This window comes from Colias eurytheme, chromosome 11 (assembly GCF_061535395.1).
Source record: "Colias eurytheme isolate Ceu_HAF_F1 chromosome 11, ilColEury1 Martin Lab GWU primary, whole genome shotgun sequence".
Lineage (NCBI taxonomy): Eukaryota > Metazoa > Arthropoda > Insecta > Lepidoptera > Pieridae > Colias > Colias eurytheme.
Genome location: NC_142990.1, coordinates 12867685 through 12890121, shown reverse-complemented (window position 1 = coordinate 12890121; position 22437 = coordinate 12867685). Strand labels below are relative to the sequence as shown.

General features: G+C 34.0%; 1 protein-coding gene across 1 annotated transcript; it reads left to right on the top strand.

The window, feature by feature from the left end:
* Nucleotides 1–1499: 1499 nt before the first annotated feature.
* Nucleotides 1500–12437, top strand: LOC149904943 (uncharacterized). The gene is made up of 2 exons (XM_090107129.1): nucleotides 1500–3050; nucleotides 11847–12437. Exons 1-2 carry the CDS (start codon nucleotides 1500–1502, stop codon nucleotides 12435–12437), a joined length of 2142 nt encoding a protein of 713 aa, XP_089963255.1.
* The last annotated feature ends 10000 nt before the right edge of the window (nucleotides 12438–22437 follow it).

Sequence of the window (22437 nt, the reverse complement as noted above, 5' to 3'; positions counted from 1 at the left end):
GAAAAGCTTTTAAAATATGAATCGACACAGCATCAATATTTTATGCGGGAAGAATTTATTAACATTCACGACATTTATATTCGAGCAAAGGAAGCGATCAGTGAAGCATATGATAATTTTTTATTACAAAAGCAAGCCCATCTAGAGCCGAAAGCGGGAGGATCCGGTTTAGAATCTCAAACGACGCCTAGGTCTACAACATTTCAATCACGGGGGACCAACAGCAAATTAGATGATTTATCTCGAAAGCAAGAAGTCAATTTTAAAGCATTTATCAGAGCAGTAAGCAATATTGATGTGAATGATTTGGAGGAGAAGTGGGAATATGAAGACTCCCTTCGTATTCTCCACAATCGATGGTCAGCGGTGGAAAATCTACATTGGGAGATAGTGGGTGAACTTGGAGAGGAAGATGAAGCGTACGAAATTAATTTTACTAAGCATGAAAAAATATATATCAATACAAAGAGAGCTATAAACTCAAAAATGTGTGCAACAAGTCATAGAGATAAATCAACTCCGCAGATGGATATACCGACATTTTCTGGCAATTATCATCAGTGGGTATCATTCAAGGACCTTTTTAATGAAGCTATACATAAAATACATCAATATCGAACGCGCAAAAAATGCAATTTTTAAAAGCTAAAGTAAGCGGGGAAGCCGAGCGCCTTATACAGCATTTGCCTATCAGCTCCGATAATTATTTAGTTTGTTGGAACATCCTTAATCATCGATTTGATAACAAGAAGCTAATTTTTACATCGCACGTCAACATATTTCTCAATTTACCTAATATACAGCAGCAATCATACCTAGCAATCAAGAAATTACATGACGTCACATTAGAAAGCTTGCACGCTATAAAAAACCTAGGCGTAGATATAACTACTTGGGATCCGCTATTGGTACATTTATTATCGCAAAAATTAGACAGCGAAACTTATTCTGAATACGTAGAATCATTAAAAAACACTCGAGAGCTCCCTATACTACAAGAATTTTTGGATTTTCTTGAAAACAAATTTACATCGCTTGAATCATCACGAAGAAATCAAAATTCAGCAGCAGAACAAAGATATCATAGAACATCAAACCAATTATTAGCAACGAACAGACAACCCATACATATTAATTCAAATAGAATTAATATTAATAATCAAGTAAAGAGGTCACTGACGTCAATGCACACCTCAGCGAAAAAATGCCCCTTATGCAATTTCGAACACGCGCTCACTAATTGTCCACAATTTATTAAATTATCATTTATGAATAAACTACAAACGGTTAAGCAACTACGGTTTTGCATTAATTGCATTTTTGATCACAATGGAAGTCAATGTACTTCGAATAAGCGGTGTCATGTGTGTGCTGGCCCACATCACACATTATTACACGAATGTTTTAAGCAGCAAGCTAGCGAAAATTTTAGAAATAAAAAATTGATGGGTAGCAACACCCAAAGACAGGTCTATTACAGTCCCAAAAATCAATCGAATATGTCTCAGCAAGATGATTCTGAAGTACTTTTAGCCACCGCATTGGTAAAGGTAACAGCTAAAGATGGCAAACAGCACATAATGCGAGCACTGATCGACCAAGGGTCTCAAATTAGCATCATAACCGAACGAGCAGCACAACAACTGGGCTTAAAACGTCAACAAAGCAAAGGGATCGTCCTTGGTGTAGGGGGCCAAGAAAACAACTGTCGTGGAAAACTCAAGATTAATTGCCAATCTATATATAACAATTTTACCTTCAACGTCGATACATTCATTATGACTAATCTTATAAAAAATTTACCTAATAGATCGTTTGAAAAACCCAACTGGTCGAAATGTATAGCGCACTTAAACTTAGCAGATCCAGAATTTAACAAAAGCCGAGGAATAGATATTTTATTTGGAGCAGATATTTATTCATATATTATGTTAGATGGGATCATTCGAGGCCGCGAAATCTCACAACCACTAGCACAGCAGACGCAATTGGGTTGGTTATTATGTGGAGGCAGCATAAATACCTTCCACTGCAACGTTATTTTGAATCATTTACAAGCAATTCAAGATTTTTGGAAAATAGAGGATATACAGGAGCAAAATGATATGTCAGCGAAAGATAAGCAGTGTTTAGATTATTACTTAGCAACTACAAAGCGATTAAAAAACGGGCGTTATGAAGTAAGCATACCTATTGAGGATCAAGCGTTGGAAAAATTGGGATCGTCTGAAAAACTAGCGTTAGCACAATTTAAGAGTTTAGAAAATAAACTTAATAAGCAGCATGAATTATCGGAGCAATACAAGCAATTTATGAGCGAATATATACAACTGGGACACATGAAACTAGCAGCATTAAATTCAAGCGTACAATGTTTTTTACCACATCATGGGGTACAGCGAGCAGCATCCAGCACCACTAAACTACGAGTCGTATTTAACGGATCAGCAAAAACCACGACAGGCTACAGCTTAAACGACATTATGCACAAGGGACCCAATATGCAAAAGGATTTACAAAGTATCATTATCAATTGGAGACTATACCGTTACGCCTATACATCTGATATTGAAAAAATGTATCGACAAATATTAGTAAAAGAAGAAGACCAAAAACTTCAACAGATATGGTGGAGATCAAGCCCAGACCAGCCTATAAAAGCGTATCAATTAACAACTATCACTTACGGAACGAAAGCAGCACCTTTCTTAGCAATTATGACGTTGAATCAGCTAGCACAAGATGAGCAAAATAATTTCCCAAAAGCAGCAAAAAGCATTAAAGAAGAGTTTTATATGGATGACTACATTTCGGGAGAACACACAATTAGCGAAGGTCAGCAAAAAATAGCGGAGGTGAATCATGTACTTAGCGGAGCAGGGTTCTTATTGAGAAAATGGATTGCAAATAATAAGAGCCTCATTGAAAACATAACCAGCAAAGAACGAGACGAGCAATCAACATTTATGTTTAAAACGGAAAACACGCCGAAAACATTAGGCCTGCGATGGGACCCTATTAGTGACGTATTTGTATTCGACTATGATAGCGTATTATATGAAAACTCAGCAAAGTTAACGAAAAGAAAATTATTATCGGAAATGTCTAAGCTATTTGACCCATTAGGATGGTTGACGCCGCTTACAACAAAAATTAAGATTTTATTTCAAAAAGTATGGTTACAAGCAGATCTTGAATGGCGTGATCCAGTCTCCCAAGATATAAAAAGCGAATGGATAAAAATAAAAAATGAGCTAAATACGTTAAAATGTATTAAAATTCCCAGATGGTATAAATGTAATGAGAATAGCATAATTGAATTACATGGGTTCTGCGATGCCTCAATAAAAGCCTATGCATGCGTCATATATGCCAGAGTCGCAAAAAATAGCGCAATCTCAACTATAATAATAGCAGCAAAATCCAGATTAGTACCGAATAAAAAAGAAGTATCTTTACCTAGATAAGAATTATGTGCCATGGAGTTATTAGCAAAATTAATGAATAAAATAAAAAATAGCATCAGCAGCACGAAAATTGAAATTTATGGATGGAGCGATTCAATGGTAGCCCTTGGTTGGATTAACGGAAATCCCGACCGTTGGAAGCCCTTTGTAGCAAATCGAGTAAAGAAAATTCACGAAACAATGCAACCTCAATCATGGCGCTATGTAAAAACGAAAGAAAATACAGCTGACGCAGCGAGTCGAGGTCAAACAGCATTACAATTAAAAGAAAACTTATTATGGTGGCAAGGTCCAGAATGGTTATTGAGTTCAGATTTTAAAAATAAGCAGCAGCACACTAATTATATGACAAATTTAGAAATAAGAAAACAAGTAAATATCATTCAAAAAACATACACATCAAGCATAATAGATAATTTATTAAACAAATATAGTTCATTAATAAAAATAGTACGAGTATTAGCATGGATATTACGAGCGATTACACCGTCATTAAAACAAAGGCCGACGTATCTCACATTACAAGACGTGAGAAAAGCTAAAACGGCAATTATTAAATATGTTCAATCGACTGAATTCTCAGCTGATTTAGAGCAATTAAAAAAGGAAAATAAATTACGATCGAATAGTGCATTATTAAGCTTAAATCCATTTTTAGATGAAAATGGTATTTTAAGAGTTGGAGGTCGTTTAAAGAATGCAAACATCAGCGAAGATATGAAATATCCAATAATTATTCCATATAGCGGACGTTTAACGGAACTACTGATAAACGAAGCACACGAACTTTCTTTTCACGGTGGAGCAAAAATTACTATTTCAATTTTAAGGCAAAAATACTGGATAGTTAAGGGATATCGAGCAACAAAGAAGCAACTTCGTACCTGTATCACATGTAAAAAGCGAGAGCCTACGAAATTACATCAACTAATGGGAGATATGCCTAGCTATCGTGTTAATCCAGCTCCTCCATTTTATCATACAGGAGTCGATTTTACAGGATTCGTCAACGTCAAGATTAATAAAGGTCGAGGAGTTAAAACCACGAAAGGTTACATAGCGTTATTCATATGCATGGTTACGAAAGCGGTACATATAGAGATAGTTTCCGACCTCAGCAGCACAACTTTCATAGCGGCTCTGCGACGCATGGCAGCACGACGCGGAACCCCAAAGCATATATATTCAGATAATGGCACGAACTTTGTCGGAGCAAATAAAATTATACAACAAGAATATAATGAATTAATAAGCAATTTTAGCGATAGTTTTTACAAAGAAATCACCGAAATGGAGATAGAATGGCACTGGAACTGTCCATCGTGGCCTAGCGCAGGAGGAATTTGGGAAAGATCGATAAGAAGCCTAAAACAGCATATAAAAAGAGTAGTGGGAGAGCAAGCCTTAACCTTTGAAGAATACAGCACAATCCTTGCCCAAATAGAGGGATGCCTTAATTCAAGGCCTTTATGTTCAATTACGGAAGACGTAGAAGATTTAGATTTCTTAACACCTTCACATTTCTTACATCAGCGAGCGGAGAATACTCTAATAGAAACAGCACATGATGCCAGGACCAGATGGTATTTAATAAATAAAACTTTTAATGATATTTGGAAACGTTGGAAAAATGAATATCTCAGCCAGTTGACGGTTCGAAGCAAATGGTTAGAACCTCAAAGAAACCTTAAAATAGGGGATTTAGTGACCATTCACGATGATATTATGCCAGCCGGGAAGTGGCCAGTGGGCCGAGTAGTAGAAACCCATCCAGGAAGCGACGGGTTAGTAAGAGTCGTTACATTAAAAACAAAAAATGGAATCTTAAAGCGGCCAGTAGTAAAATTATCATTATTACCACTCGAAGAAAAAAGCAATCTTCAGCAAAATCATAATATATCTATTCCAAACATCAGCAGCGAATTGAAAAGCGAAAGAAAGGAAAGTCGAATCATTCAAAACAACAGCAGCGAATTGAAAAGCGAAAGAAAGAAAAGTCGAATCAGACAAAATATTCCTGCAAAACTTGTAAGCGTCGTATTATCATTAATATTTTTTATGAGCATTTTATCGTACTCTACAGCGGAATATAAGTTAAAACAGCTTGAAAGCAATCTATCCATATACTTTGACTCGATGGGCGAAATGCAACTAGCTAGGGACAAATGGAAGCTAATCGCATATTTTGACATGTCTCCATATTGGCAAGGGAACACAGCGGCAGATCTTTTATCGGATTACTTAGAAAAAACCTGCGCTAATATGAATGAATCGAATCACTGCCAGACTATCTTGTTACAAATACGTCACGATTACAATGAACTGCAATACTACAACCAGCTGTTACTGAATCAGCATTTCGACGCGCGGTCAAGAACCCGGCGCGGTCTTTTCAATGCGGTCGGCTCAGTGGCTAATTCATTATTCGGAGTACTTGATCAAAGCTTTGCTGAGAAATATGAACAGGAAATCGAGCTCATTAAAAATAACGCCAACCATATAACCCAACTTTGGAAGAACCAAACATCAGTCATAGAAGCCGAATTCAACATATTAAAGCGAACTGAAAAAACAATCGAAACGCAGTACAAAATCTTTCAGACATTTAAATATCCTAAACAATAAAACAAATGTAATCCAATCAGAAATTGAGACCATTCAAGAAGTGACCTTATCAGCAATAGCGTGCAACAATTTGATTCAGAATTTACGGAGAATACAAGATACTCTATTGGACACCACCACTGAAATTTACCACGGCCAGATAAATGTACACTTATTGTCACCAAAGCAATTACGCGACGAGCTGCAAATTATATCAAGTCAAATTCCCAAGGACGTCACATTACCCATAGAGAACATTCATACCGACCTGTATAAAATCTATAAATTAATAAAGGTAAAAGCTAGAATTACCGAAAACTTCTTTATATTTGAAATACTCATACCATTGATTAGCCGGGACAATTTCCAACTATATAGATTGATACCCGAAGCAAGTTAACAACAACATGATAAGCATAAAACCAATAGCGGAATATATTTCTATAAACATAAAGAGAGATGCCTACATTACATTAACATTAGCCGAGCTACAAGCATGCCAAAACCAGAATGATATTTATTTTTGCCAATTGCACGGTCCCATAATAAGCTTTAGCAATAATGAACGTTTTTGCGAACTAAAAAATAATAAATGTAAATACAATATAAACAGCTGTAAAAGTAGTTGGATACAATAGGCATGACGAAAGATTTTGAAATCCTCTTCCATAATGTGTGTATACGTTTACTATACAAGAAAAACCCTATATTTCGGTAATATACTTAAATTTAACGAAGATAAAAGCCATTTTCCAAAAAATATTTATTAACTGTGCCAAAACAGCTCGTAGGTGTCATGGCGTAGGCGTGACGTCACATTTTGGTAAATACGTAATTATTTGTACGCATTGCGAAGAAAATTAAAAAAATATTTATTTAATATGTTTTACGGAAACGAATTTCAAAGTTTATGAGTGGTGTGCAGTATTGCAGTGTGAATCCACATAAAAATAATGCTCAAAAATGTGTTAGTAATTATTTTAAGCGAGAAAATAATAAGAAATGATTGTATAAAGTTGGCGCGGAGAACCCCGAACCATGTATTCGTGAATTCGCAATTATATTTCTGTTCTGAGTCGATAAATCATACGTGAAATAATAGAAAATAAATAAAAATGCGTATTCTCAACATATTCATAACAACAAAAAACATCTGATTTGAGTTGTTTACTTATGCGTGACGTCACGCGTGTTTTAGTCAAAATGGCCAACTGCAGTATTTCAATGTTTTATTTTATTGATAATCTCATTAATCTTAATGTTTTTAAGATTTCTATGTCACTATATGTAATTTATCTATTATACATTTTCCCTTAAAAACACTAATACGATCATTTATGGATACTGTCGTCATGCCTATTACAAGATCTAACTACATATTTATATTTTCAATGCGATACGGCACACATACGCATTATATGTGACGATGACATACAGTCGCGCAAAGTCAGCAAGGCCGGACTTATATCACTAAGCAAACAATGCATAATAAAGGGACAAGATATCACACTGTACTCATTTAAGCAACTTGAAAATTCAAATTCAAATTCAAATTCAAATTCAAATTCAAATTGCTTTATTTGCAGAATGTAGAATTACAAAGATGTTTGTAGATACAGATAATATAGATCCTTAAACATTCTGCTCGTAATTGAGCGTGCAAATATATTATAAACTACATTAAATACAATATTATATCCCACAACACTTATAGATCCCAATACAGTAGCAGAAAAAGATTAAAATATTAATTTATGTCCCGATATGATATCCATTAATTTTAAATTACTATTTTTGATTTGTCAAGTCACTTATATCATAGAATTGTTTTGTGATTAGCCAATTTACTAACTTCGTCCGGAATATATGTACAGGTAATTCTTTGAAATCGTCTGGTATTTTATTGAATATTGTAATGCTTCTAAAAATTATACTATTTTTCGCAGTATTTATTCTACACGTCGGAAAATAAAGTTTGTTTTGAAATCTGGTCATAAATTGAGTATTGATTTCTCCTTTTTTCGTGTAATACTCGGGATGCTTTCTTACAAATAAGCATACATCTCTAATATACATACATGTCAATGTTAATATACGAAGCTTAGCAAATATGGGTCTACAGCTGTCTCTTTGTCTCAATCCTACTATGGCCCGTACGCATTTTTTTTGCGCTATAAACACCTTTTGTCTATCACAAGATTGCCCCCATAATGGACTTACCATATGAGAGAATTGATGACACATATGCATGGTAAGCATTTAGGGCCGCCTCCATGGACACTGTGTTCCTTAGTCGTCTTATGACATAAACAAATCGGTTTATCTTGTCACATATGTATTCAATGTGCACATTCCATTTTAAATTTTCGTCCAAATGGATACCTAGAAACTTGTGGCTTTTTACCTGTTCTATGGTTTTGTTTTCATAATCAACTTTTAATTCGAATTGTCGACTATTTTTAGTGCAAAATTGGATCATTTTAGTTTTGTCAAAGTTGATTTGGAGGTTATTACTTTTTAACCACCCTACTATATCACATAATGCTTTACCTATTTCTAATTTGTAAGAAGTATTTCTTGCATTGCCTTTCACAATAAGTGTGGTATCATCAGCGAATAAAACTGCTTTATGTTTGGTTATGTTTGGCAGGTCGTTTATATACATGAGAAATAGAAATGGACCGAGAATACTGCCCTGTGGCACTCCGGAGCTATTTAACCTTCTACTGGATTTATATATAATTTTATTTTTGTTAACACATTTTCCTAGTTCGACATATTGCTCCCTTTCTCTGAGATAGTTTTCAATCCATTCATTCGCTTTACCTCTGATCCCATATTTCGCTAGTTTATATAAGAGCAAATTATGGTCTACAAAATCAAACGCTTTACTCATGTCCAAGAATATAGCTGTCGCAGCATTTTTTTCAATAAAGGCTTGAATAACTTCTTTTACTAAATCAAAACAAGCTAAGGATGTTGAACTATTTTTTCTGAAGCCAAATTGTTGTCTAGTTAATAATTTATTCATGTTTACGAAATTTTTTAGTCTTTCTACTACCACCTTCTCAAAGATTTTTGAAAACACAGGTATTAATGATATGGGTCTATAATTCGTTATATCAGAGGGATCCCCTTTTTTATACAAAGGTTTTACTACTGCGGTTTTTAGAATAGTAGGGAATATTCCTTGTTCCATAGATAAATTTATTAAGAAAGATAGTGGACTAGCTATACATTTGTTTGATATTTTCAATATCTTTGTACATATTCCATCAGATCCTACTGCATTTGTATTTTTTAGTGATTGAATTATTTTAGAGACTTCTTCAACGCTAGTTGGGGTCAAGAACATTGAATTTAAATTATCATAGGTCAATGTTTTTTTAATGTCTGTCATATTAAATTGGAAGTTCGTCTGATTAGTCATGTCAATGAAATAATTATTGAATTGTTCGCAAATGTCATTAATTGAGGAATACACAATATTATTTATTTTAATCTCGGCTATTTCATGTGTATTACTGACTTCATTGATGTTATTTGATATCATTTTCCATAAAGCTTGGCCTTTATTCTTATTTTTGAGTATGTACTTAGCACTTTGTATTCTTTTAGATTTGAAAATACACTTTTTTAATATATGTGTGTACTTCTTGTAATTTTTCCATTTGTTCTTCTTATTATTATTTGAATATAAATAGTTTAAGTACAGGTATCGTTTCCGTACACAACATTTTTTTAAGCCCTTTGTTATCCAGTTTATGTTTGTTTTGTTTGTACTTATTTTTATCTTAATATATGGAAAACATAAATTATAAAATAAAGAATATAATTCATGAAATGCTCTGAAACACTCATTTATATCGTTAGATTCGTATATTTCCGAGAAGGTCAATGATGATATACATTCATTAAATTTATTTATATTATATTTGCAGTAGTCTCTCCTAATTTCAAACCAATGTGAATTTGTTTTTTGTTTACTAATATTTATTTTTATAAGTTGCGCTGTTTCATGGTCTGAAAGGCCAAGATGAATAACCTCTGCCATTACCCCTCTTTTTATATTGGTAGCTATCTGGTCTAAGCATGCTCCCTGTCTTGTCGGTGTCTTTATGTGACATTCAATATTAAAATTTTTTAGCAATGTATTTAGTTCATACGACAGCTTAGTATTTTTTAATATGTCGATATTCCAGTCCCCACACAATATTACCTTTTTATTGTTAACTGAAATAACTTGTAATAAATCTTGGAGCCTTTGAACAAAAATGTTAATATTAAGTCCGGGTACTCTATATATACAGATAACTATCGTGTTTAAGTGTTTTAGATAAATTCCACAACATTCAAAATATAAATCACAGGAATAATCCTTTAAGTAGTCTAAATTAGTGCATGGAATATCTTGCTTCACTAATATGCAAGTTCCTCCTCTTTTTTGCTTTCGTGAATATGATGAGCGCACCTTATAACTTGGTAGTTGAAGTAGTCGTTCATTTCCCATTTTTATAAAGGTTTCACACAAACATATGATATCTATCTGTGAAGTTGTATTTAATTGTGAAATTGCAAGATATAATTCTTCTGATTTACCAGTGGCACCAGCTATATTTTGATGCAGAATTGTTAGATAATTTGTTTTAGGAACGAAAAAGCTCATTATTTTCTGCTGGATATTCTGGTGGTGCACTTTTTGATGTATTATTAGTCTTATTTATTATTTTATTACGATTTTCTTTTTTGCTCATAGTGAAATAATAAGGAATTGTGCCTTTTTTTATTTTAGAGATGCTCAAGTTACTTTGTACATTTTGTAGTGTACATTGTTCTTTCAGATTTTGGGCAATATGTTTAATATTTAAATATATTTTTTTATACTCAATACTGTCAATTTCGATATTCAATTTATTAGTTAAGTTTTCCAAATAATTTAATCCATAATTATAGTATTTGTAATTTCCATCAATATTGATATAGGTGCAATTTGTATGTCCTCTTAAAAATAATTTTAATTGTTCATTTAGTAATTTTTCATTTAAATAACGATTTTGTTTCACATTCAATACAAATATTTTATTGTTTTTTAATTTACATATAAAAGAAAGCAACCCTGAGATTAAGTTGTATGGATTTTTATCATTTGAACCTATTCCCAATACTATTATATCTTCATGGCTGATAGATTGAATTAACTTTTCACAATTATTTAATATTTCCTGGCTAGTAGCATAGGGTTTCGTTAGGCCAAATACCTCATATATGTCGTTTCATTTATATCTCCTTTTGTTATGCATACAAATTGATAGGTTTTTAGTGCGTTGATCGCCTATTATCACAATTTTACGTTTTTGGTGGTTCGTGCTGACATCTGTTGTGATAAGTTTGTTTTCAGTATTATATTTGTTAATGCAGGTAGAACGATTATTATTCATATTATCTTGAATGATCATTTGTGTTGTGTTTATACAGTATTTCATGGTGTTTTCGTTCAGCTGTGCAATTTTTTCTTGAGAAGGTTTTTGTTCAGTGCAAGTAAACATATTTTTCTTTATTTTCGGATAAGTGTTGTGTATAAAATTGTTGGTGAAGCGCTTCAAAGGTGAGTGTCTTGGTGTCTTAAAACTTATATTCAACATTTGTTTTTTTAAAGGCGTTATATTTAATGTATTGCAGGATTTATTCAATTTATTGGAGTTAACTATTAAATTTTTCAAAAAGTCTATATTTTTTTCGTTTTGTTGCAATTTCATTTTTAGGTTTCATGTTTAGGTTGAAAACAAGCTATATCTGAAACCCGACATATTAGAAACCAAATTAAATCCCATTCACAATCTGATTAACTCTGCTCTGCCTATCGAAAACTACTCCGACAACGAAGATATCAACGCATCATTAAAAACTCTTGGGGAGAAAATAAAAATAATGAAAAACGCTGTCGAGAATACGGATACCTTAGGTATTTCAAAACACGACCCACACCAATACGCAGTGTCATATGGAACACTAACACTAGCAATATTAGCAAGCATCTTTTTCTTCGTGTGGTGGCGAAGGAGTCGAGCGACTCCACAGCAGAGCGTCCCAGCAGCCCAACAGCAGAGCGTCCCAGCAGCGCAACAAACTATTCAGTCTCGGACAATACCCCAAGAGTGTGTCGATTCTAGTGTGTGTGTGCACCAAAAAAGTGTTACTAGTGTTCGTGCGTCTCCCTTATCCGAGCGGGGAGAGTGTAGTGAAGTATCATGTGAACAAAACAGGCTCAGACGATGGGCAAGTGCGCGATTTAAAAGGAGCGATAGGTCGACGTCTCCAATAACTAACAAACGCTCTGCTATAAGTGAATCAGTGGTGGAACTATAATCTTTATGCATTACAAACATTTCCAAACTTATAAAATTTTATATTATATATCTTCTGTGGGCCTCGGGAGCATGTTCGAGCAGCGAACAAATATTTTATTTTAAATTACTTATTATCCATAGTTACATTACAGTAATGACAATTATTGAGCAATAACGTAAATGAGGTCAAGCTGCCTCAGCATTATTATCGTGCGACGGCCGAGCCGGCCGGAAAGCGCAGTTCTTCCATAGCAGCGCCCGAGTGCTAATCTATCCGCTCGAATCCGCGTGAATTATATATAATTATTAGCGATAATTAAAGTGTTCCCAGTTGTCCCATAATATCATAGCATTCTTAGCAGCTTATAACGCGACCTAAATACAGTCCACATTCGATGTAATACGTAAACCGTACATCGGTCTTAAATGATAATTAGGTATTTATTTTAAATAAGTAAAATTCAATGACACATAATATTAAGATATGACGTCCAGGTACCTATTAATAGTAGAAAACATAGGATCTTACAAATCTTATTTGATTTTATTTCATATTGTGTAATAATTGAAATGGTACTCCGTACCTACTATGATGAGCGTTTAACACAAAAAACTTTATCTACTATAAGTAATTATAAAAATTTGCTCTGTAATTTTCCGAGTAACAAGTTACATATTTATTATTTACGTGCAATTACATTACATATCTACATTAAAAGATTTTTCATATTAGCAATGGCCAACGAAGATGTAATAAATAAACATTGATATCAATAAAAATACAATTCCAATGGATAGAGTAGCTGTTGATCTTTGACGTTAAATTTGGATCAATTCGTTATAAGCACAGACATGTATTACATGTCTGTGGTTATAAGGTTATAAAATTGTGTGACTCAATCTCAACACAAACCTTAAAAATTATATTTTTATACGTATATAATATAGGGATAAAAATGACGTACAATTTTATAGTGACTAACTGACTAGGTACATCATAGAGTACAAACAAGGTACAAACATATTTTTAACTATTCTTCAGGTGGTAATATAGATAAAATCGAATGCGCTGCGGGTTCTAGCCAGTTAGCCACCATTAAAGATCTCATCAAAATAGACAAATAAATGTTGATCCATCTGCTGCGAGTTGTTCGAGGCTCTGCAATGTTAATCAGGTGTTAATTAACAAGGATCAATCATTAAAATAGTACGTAGGTATTCGGTTTTTGTTCATATTTTCGATACGCTCAAAAGTTATGCAACGAACAAGAAAATAATTCATTAAAATATTTATTTATTTATTTATTTAGATACTCTTTATTGCACAAAAGTCTTATAAAATAAAAGTACAACAAAACCATTCAAAAATGTACAAATGGCGGCCTTATGACTCAAAGCCATCTCTGCCAGGCAACCTTCATAATACAATATCAATATTATTATACGTTGTTTGTTTTTGTTTGTTTAAATTACACTCAGTGTCCAAATATGTAACCTAGAGCTATCAGCTAGCCAACGACCGCTGTATTATTATGATATGTCTGAATTATTAATGTCACGTAGGATATATTATATTATTATGTTGTAGGATACCTATGTTGTAAAGAAATATTCATTTCTTGTATTGTCGACGTTCCAAAATGTTTATTCATCAAAAATCAATCAAAAATGTTCTTTGTTTGTTTAGGAACAAATAATAAATATACCTACTGAAATAAAACTGCTACATTTCTATATAAATTATAACATTACTACTTATTTATATAAATCACAGTATAAGTATGTACATACTAAATATAATATTTTTTGAAACTATGAACTGTGAATACCTAAAAATAAGGCATATATACATAGTATTAGAATGCAACTTGATTAAAATTTTAAATCAAATTATATTATATTATTATTATTATGTATATTGGTAGTTTAAATAATCAAATAAAAATAAATTAGGAAAGTGATGGGCGTTGATAAATCCTCCGAACAATGCAATAGCGCAATTCGTAACGAGCGACGCACCACGGACCCCACGCGGCACCACGCGGCACGCGGCGGTGACATGCCTGCGACATTAATTAGTCGTGTAGCTCTTAACTCACTGAACTGTAATAAGTACTCTAAATATTTACGATTCGCTAATGTTGGTGTTAAATTATAACACACGTCAACACGCGTATGAAAGTCGCTATAGAGCGCTTATTCGGGCATTCTGTCTAAGAATCTTTCAGGCGCCCGCGCTATCAACGATTCTTGACCAGGAAGAGATGATGGTTTGAATTCTGTAGAACACAAAGAAAAACTCTCGAGTCACGTTTACAATTTTTTTTAATCCTAAATTATTAAATTAATGATTATTATAATATCTGTTTATTATCGACATCCTGAATAGTTTAAATTGGTTAATTAATATTGATTGGCAGAGAATAGCAGATATGCTTTTGTAATACCATGGCTCTGAGATGGTAACGAATTATTTCGATAAGTATTCTTTAATATTTTTCTACGTTTGTTTGTTTGCAAATTTAAGTGCCGGATGTTGCAATATTTATTTACTACAAGTTTTCTTTCAAATGTCGCAACCTTTTTGCACCTGGCTGTGGTTTATACCATAGACAAATATGTTTATACAGTAGCGTGATGGGACAAAGCGTACCTACTCGTATACCTACACCACAGCATTGTTTAGTGCCGCAAGGTGTTAATGCTAAATTAAGATTTATTGTAGATACTCACTTGACATTTTTTTTCATAAAACGACGAAAGTTAGGTAATTTCCTAATAACTTTTTAATTCAAATTCAAAATTTATTTATTTTTCACAAAATTTTTCAAACTATTTCATAAAATGTAAATCCCTGGTTAACCTACTAGGAAAACCTATGCGGGGTCAACTAGTGACCTCCGTCGCCTTTGCTTATTTTTAACAATATAATTTGTATAATATAAGAGACAGCAATTATTACAGTACCTACTTACAATATTTAAACTAAGCAAAAGTTTTTTTATAATATGAAAAACGTAATTTCGCCAGAATATCGCATGCACGTCAGTAACAAGCCGTAGCGATAGGTAATATTTAATAAATCCTAGAGATACTTTTAAACAGACAAAAATGGAAGTTTCCATCGTGGTAAGGAAACAGAGACGAGGGCAGTGCTGGGTGTACATTGTATACATGTGTATCGACAGGAGACGATGAAAAACTATCCCCATCGAAATTCAGTGAATTAAACATTTCCACTGTCCGATTTGGAGCGCGCCCGCGACTCGACGCGGCAAAAACCCGCCTTCGATGTTAGTAACGGCCAAATTTTTTGACCTTAACCTAATACGACGCATAAAAAATCAATTTACGGCAAACAACCTTTGCTTACGAAATGTCTCTTTAGTCCCAGAAAATGAAGTTACTATAAGTTAAAGGCTCTGATATTAGATAATACCATATTAATAATATAGTGGGAACTATCATTTAAATTGCATGAAAGCTGTGAATGAAGGTATGTTTTTCTTTTTCTGGAATGCAACTCGATGCATCTTTTCAACTTGAGGCCCGATTCTATTACAATTTCTGGTAAACATTTAAATATTCTGGAATCGCTCCGGTATGCAAGCCATTTATAATTACCGGGTGTATAAAAATGATCGCAATTCCGAAATGCCTGCCCTGAAGCCAATAAACAGTTGGAATTTATAGCAAAAGTTGCGTCGCCACTTCGTTTGCGAATTTTTTGTATCCCAAAGACATTCAGTAAATGCCTGTTGCTTATTAGTTAATGGGTGAATTAATATTCATTGTTTGCTTAGTTATACACAAACATCTGTCCGAGTTTGTTAGTGATACGATTATTCATATACGGAGAAAAACTGCATATTAATTAAGATAAAGTTAATTGTGTTTTTATTAAAAATGTAAAGGTCTGTGTATGCTATGGCAATATTTGCTCATTATTTTGTTTTATCAGAATATAATAAACCTGTTAAGGATCGACATCGTATCAGATATTTATCTTTTTGTATTAAAATATCGTTTATAAAAATTTTACAAATGTCTATAGATATAAATAAGGAATCGTTAAGGAGTGTTTTTTCTACAAATTATATTTTGTAATATTTTTATCGTCCCACCTGAGTTGTATTTTTGAAGTTGGTTTTTATTAAAAAATACTTGACTAATATAAATTGTGTATATTGTACAGATAATGAGGAATGCTGTTATCGTGTAAGCTTAAAGAATTCTAATAAATTATTACTGGACAGGATAATTACGTTTGTTCATGTAAGTAATATTGTGAAGTAAATGTGGACTATTATATATTTTAAACAATAGAGTTATACAATCTAAAATTAAAATGAATTTGTTATTGTGCTATCGAAGATTGTCCTCACATCACAATGCTTTTTTAACTAAACCACACAATCTTATATATAAAATTCTCGTGTCACAATGTTAGTCTGCATGTCTGCATACTCCTCCGAAACGGGTGGACCGATTCTCATGAAATTTTCTGTGCATATCGGGTAAGTCTGAGAATCGGCCAACATCTATTTTTCATATGTACCACGTGCGAAGCCGGGGCGGACCGCTAGTATAATATAAAACTATTGTAATTTGTAAACTTATCTTCTTTACATATAAAAATAATAATAGTTTAAAATAAAGCGTGTAAAAAATAGAAAATTTTATCAAATTAGTGTATTGTCATCGGTCCTCAATAAATCTACAAAGTTTGAACGAAATCTGGCCGTTTAAAGTGGGTCAAAATCGCGCCCAAAGAAGTCGGTTACAAACAAACATACAGGTGAAGCTAATATAAAGCGTGTAATAAATCTCTATACGTATTTCCCTTGCTAAGTTCCCTTGGTTATGGCATCGCACATGAACAGCTGGACCGATTTTGACAATTATTTCTTTTTTATGTTCGTTAAAGTCAGGAGAAGGGCCTGTAGACAAAGTAACAATTACAAAACGATAACGAAGTTAGAAATCGCAAAATTGTATGGGATTGACATACGCCGCGTTAGATCACGTGGTCTATCTAATGTCAATCCCATACATTTTTGCGATTTCTAACTTCGTTATCGTTTTGTAATTGTTACTTTGTCTAAGGCCCAAGGATCTTATCAAAGAAAAACTTGAGATATTATTAAAAATTAATAAAATATAAAGAAAACTTAACTACTATACATATAAAAGACAGGACAACGTCTGTCGGGTCAGCTTGTCGAATTTGTTATATTTTAAACTCAAGTTCTGCGTCCTTTCACATTTGCTCAAGTATTATTGAAATCAATCAATATAAAATATATTATTAAATTGATTTCATTACCTCTGCCGTCTGCGTACTGATTTCATTGAGGTCCATCTAGTTGACAGCGCAAGCGCTGAAAATATACTTATGGAAATTTTCCTGGTTCAATTTTAATGTTCTTATTGAAAATTTTTGCTGATTGCTGAATTCAAGAGGATCTTTGTGAAAAATTTTACGGAAAAGCTCACAAAAGAAGAGCCTCACATCACTCCCCATATTTTAGGCATATCCTATACACGTATAGCAACTAGCAGCCCTTTATATTATGATTAGTGTACTAGTGATGCAGTTAGCGGCCAATGCGCATGTGTCACCCCTTCAGCACAAAAACTGCGTCGTGTGCAACTGTACCAGCCTGCTTCACCAGTCACCTGCGGGCACCTTAACAGATATATAGATAAGAGATTTTTTTCGACCCTTTGGCAATTAGGATATGATACGAAGTTATGCCGATCATTGTTCTTACTTTTTGGCATTGCTGGTCCTGTTGAAATTCCAAGATGCGTAGATATGGTTTCTTATATTTTAATTATGTGTTTATGAATTATGCTTATGGGAATATTCTAAAAAAGTATATGAACATACAATTTTCCTTTTTTTCGAAACCCTGATTTATATTATTGATATTTCTAATAGCACTAGCTGACTGACTTATTTCTCGCTCAGACACAAATTTGGTTGCTTTTTTTACATTCCTAGCCACGAGGGTACTTTTATTTTTGATCTCGTTTTTATTCAAATAATTTATAAACAAGTAGCTTAACATTTTGAAATGTAGTTAATTAAAAAATCATTAAAGAAATTATATTTTGTTTGTTGAACATTTTTCTCGAGCCCATATTTTTAATGGATCTTATAACATTACCTATATCTAGAATAGACCTCCATGTCCAAGGCACAGCATATTAACGTCTAGAAGTGGGTCGTCTCGAAGGCTCCCGGGTCCCGGGCGCGGGCGGAGGCGCCGCGTGAGCTGTCACTCAATTCAGATGCATGCTAATGTCTCGCGCGGGTACACGTGATCTGCGTCTATTGTAATAGGTATGAGGTAAATAGTACAGTACCTAATGGTAGCTGTAGATAAAATAATATGTATTTTGATGCTAATAAAGCCAGAAAATAGGAGAAAAAAAAAAGGTTTTGGTATCACTTGAATAGTTAGTTCTAATATTATCAGTGTATATTTATTGGAGATGTAGATTGCAGGTGGAATCTTAAGAATCATGAAATTGAAAGGCCAACTAAGTGCTTAAAACGTATCCTTTATGAAGAACTTGAAAGGAGAGTCCGCAAAAACAAATTCCTTTATTGTGATAGAGTTTCTTTCATTTCATGTTTTTATTGTACAAACGCCAAAAGGATGTTGTTTTTAAACTAATATCTTCTCGACGGCTTCCCTACGATATCAACTAAATACATTATTACTAAAAGTTAATTTGTTATAATAAATCAGAAGATTTTTATGCTGATAGCATCCATGTGCATTAGATTAAATAAAGCGTTAACGATAAATTATGACAAAGCGCCGGCAAATAAAATTATAATCGATGTATCGGAGATTAGCACTTCGCGACGCGACAACATCTCGCGTCGCTAAACCGACAAGACGCCCAGGGAACCGACCACTCGCCACGCAGCTTCCTCCCCGGCGACACGACACGGCCACGGGACTTGCACCTTTGGAGGGGATGGGTAGAGGGCTCACATCGAGGTGTAGGGCTAAAGCGCGCGAGGGTAGATGCGCAAGCGATGCGCGATATGCAAATGGCGGCTACCGTATTGCCCGCGCTATTGTTCCAGGCGTCCTTTTGTCCGGTAACGAACGCGCACGCGCCGTAACTTATGGCCGCTTATCTGCGCTGTGCCCGAGCGGTCGCTTTGTTGCCGCCATTGTCGATTCACTCATACCTCGTAATATTCATTTTACATATTTTGTATTTATCGGTAAGTTTCGCCGCTATTTGAATTAGCCGACGCGGTGTGTAATTTCTGCGAACTGTAGAGATATGGGTCTTCATGGACTTGAAGGACCTTTGTAATACGCTTTTATTAGCTTCACCTGTATGTTTGTATGTAAACTCCTCCATTTTGTCCCACGGAAAACGGACAGATGTAAAAAGATATACGTAAAGAAATAGGTACGAAAAGCAAATAGGTACATATATATATTATGTATGGCAGTCCTTTATAGTTTATGTAGGTACATATCCAAACACATCAATGTGCTCAACCCTCAGATACCACTCAAAATATTACGATAACGTCTGTATAGTCTGTAACCATATTACGCAGAAAAAAAAATATGAACTATTGACACAGATTATGTTTTATCCAAGTGAATAGAGCATTGGGCGTTGGTTACGTACAGGTTTTTAAATACAAAATATAATTCTTGTGCACGTAAATGTAAACCTAGATAGCCAAATTGTATGCTGAGCCTACATCAAATGAAATTACCTACAGAATATAACAAAGTTGCACTAATAATATTTTTGCGCAAGTTACATAAGAATTGGACATAATAAAATAAACATACCTAATTAATGACTAATACTATTAGATACGTAGTATATTATTATTAGTCTGTGCTATTAGGTACTAATTAGCGACACTCATTTATGCTCCCGTAATACAAATTGATTCTCATTTAAATCTACAACGACACGACACTGCGTCCCGACGAATAATAATTGTCGTGTATTAATCAGCTTTTTTGGGGAGGACTTGATACAGTGGCATCTCGGAGCATCCCTCAGGGTCTATAAATCAGCGGCTATAGATCACCGAAGATATAACAATGTACCGTGTAAGGTACAGTCTCAGGTTTTTTACTACGATGTGATTTTGTGTCCTTTTATCGACCTACAATGCGGCCGCTGCCAAACTCGTATTAATAATTTCATTTTAACAATACCATTTAGCATGATAACAAACGTATTTAAGGTAGCCGCTAAACACTAAATTATGTTATTAAATTGTATTGTTTAATTTCAGTAATTAATGATTAAACCGTATATAAAATAAAATCTTCCTAAATCAGCAGATTTACGAAAAGATTCTATTTTGTCATTTATAATACATATTATTTACACATTCAGATGTAAGATAAAATGTCGTTTTGTTATTTTTATCTTTTACTAGCTGTGTTCCGCGGTTTCACCCGCATTGCTCCGCTCCTGTTGGTCTTAGCGTGACCAGCTCGATAAATGGGCTATCCAATACCGAATTTTTTTAAATCAAACTCTTCAGCTTTATAATCTTAATCTTAACTATTATACTATTATAAAGGCGAAAGTTTGTATGGATGTTTGTTACTCTTTCACGTAAAAACTACTGAACCGATTACAATGAAATTTAGCACACATATAGAGAGTAACTTGGATTAACACATAGGATAGGTTTTATCCCAGAAATCCCACGGGAACGGGAACTATGCGGGTTTTCCTTTGACAACGCGGGCGAAGCCGCGGGCGGAAATCTAGTATTAGTAGATATACTTAGATTTAATTTGTACATCGAAAAAAAATTGAAATGTGCTCGATTACGTATGGTGACTAAATATTTTGGAAATTTAAGCAGAACCAAAAAAAATCAATAAGTACCTAATAATGTTCTGAAATTTACATGATTGTGAGTTTTGTGGTTTTAAGTCATTTTATAAAAATACTGTGCTTACGCCATGTGACGTGATGTGATGCTATGATGGTTTGTTGTCATATAATGTGCTGTGGTGTGATAATGATATATGACGTGATGTGATGTGCTGTGATGTGCTGTGATGTGATGTGACGTGACGCGATGCTATGTTTGTAGTCATATTATGTGTTGCGGTGTGATGTGATGTGATATGGTGAGATGTGATGAGATTTGATGTGTTGTGATGTAACGTAACGTGACGTGACGGTACGCGATGTGATGTTATGTTGATGATTTTATATAAGACCCGCAATGAGTGTATTAAAATAAGTATGAAAGTAGGCAGTGTTTCTTCGGTATCATCATCATCATCATCATCAGCCCATATACGATCTCACTGCTGGGACACGGGCCTCCTATGAGGGCACAGGCTCGCAATCCACCACGCTGGCCAAGTAGGTACGCGTTCGCGGATGACACAATATGTCCTCGAACTTTTTGATTCTTCGACTTGTCGGATTCCTCACGACGTTTTCTTTCACAGTTCGAGCAGTGGTGGTGTCAACATGCGCAGATAAATTGAAAAATCAATTTCCTGCGCGCACGCCTGGTCTCGAACCCCGGACTTATCGATTTGAAATACGAGGTCTCACCACTGCTCGGTTCGGTTCCACTGTATATTAAATAATTTATTCGATTTGATTTTAGAAAAGTTCTTTAATATAGCTTAGATCTATAGAGTAATTGCTTCTTCCACAAAAATGTTTTAAATTCGTTAGCGCGCCGCAAGTGCCAAAATTCAGTTTTTGGCCAAGGGTATTCATTATTAGTATGAATTGCATTTCTTGCGTAGCTCAATTAAACGGTGTCGAACGAGAAAGTTTGTTTTTATCAGCAGAGTCTTTGAATATTTTGGTTATAATAATTTAACAGGGGCCTTTACCGTTAGCGAAATGGTAGGTACTTACATGAATGTGTAAAAAATAACTGAATGATTTATTTTATTTTATTGATAGCCTTAAAACTTATTGTATTTAATCTGATATTTATTACATTTAACGATAATTTGACAACA

What these genes read in the sequence shown, in the direction of transcription:
- LOC149904943 (XM_090107129.1), top strand. Translation starts at nt 1,500, where the DNA reads ATGTCTCAGCAAGATGATTCTGAAGTACTTTTAGCCACCGCATTGGTA. An exon ending in TTGTATTCGACTATGATAGC is followed by an intron (nt 3,051 to 11,846) that starts GTATTATATGAA and finishes TTTCATGTTTAG; the next exon opens with GTTGAAAACAAGCTATATCT.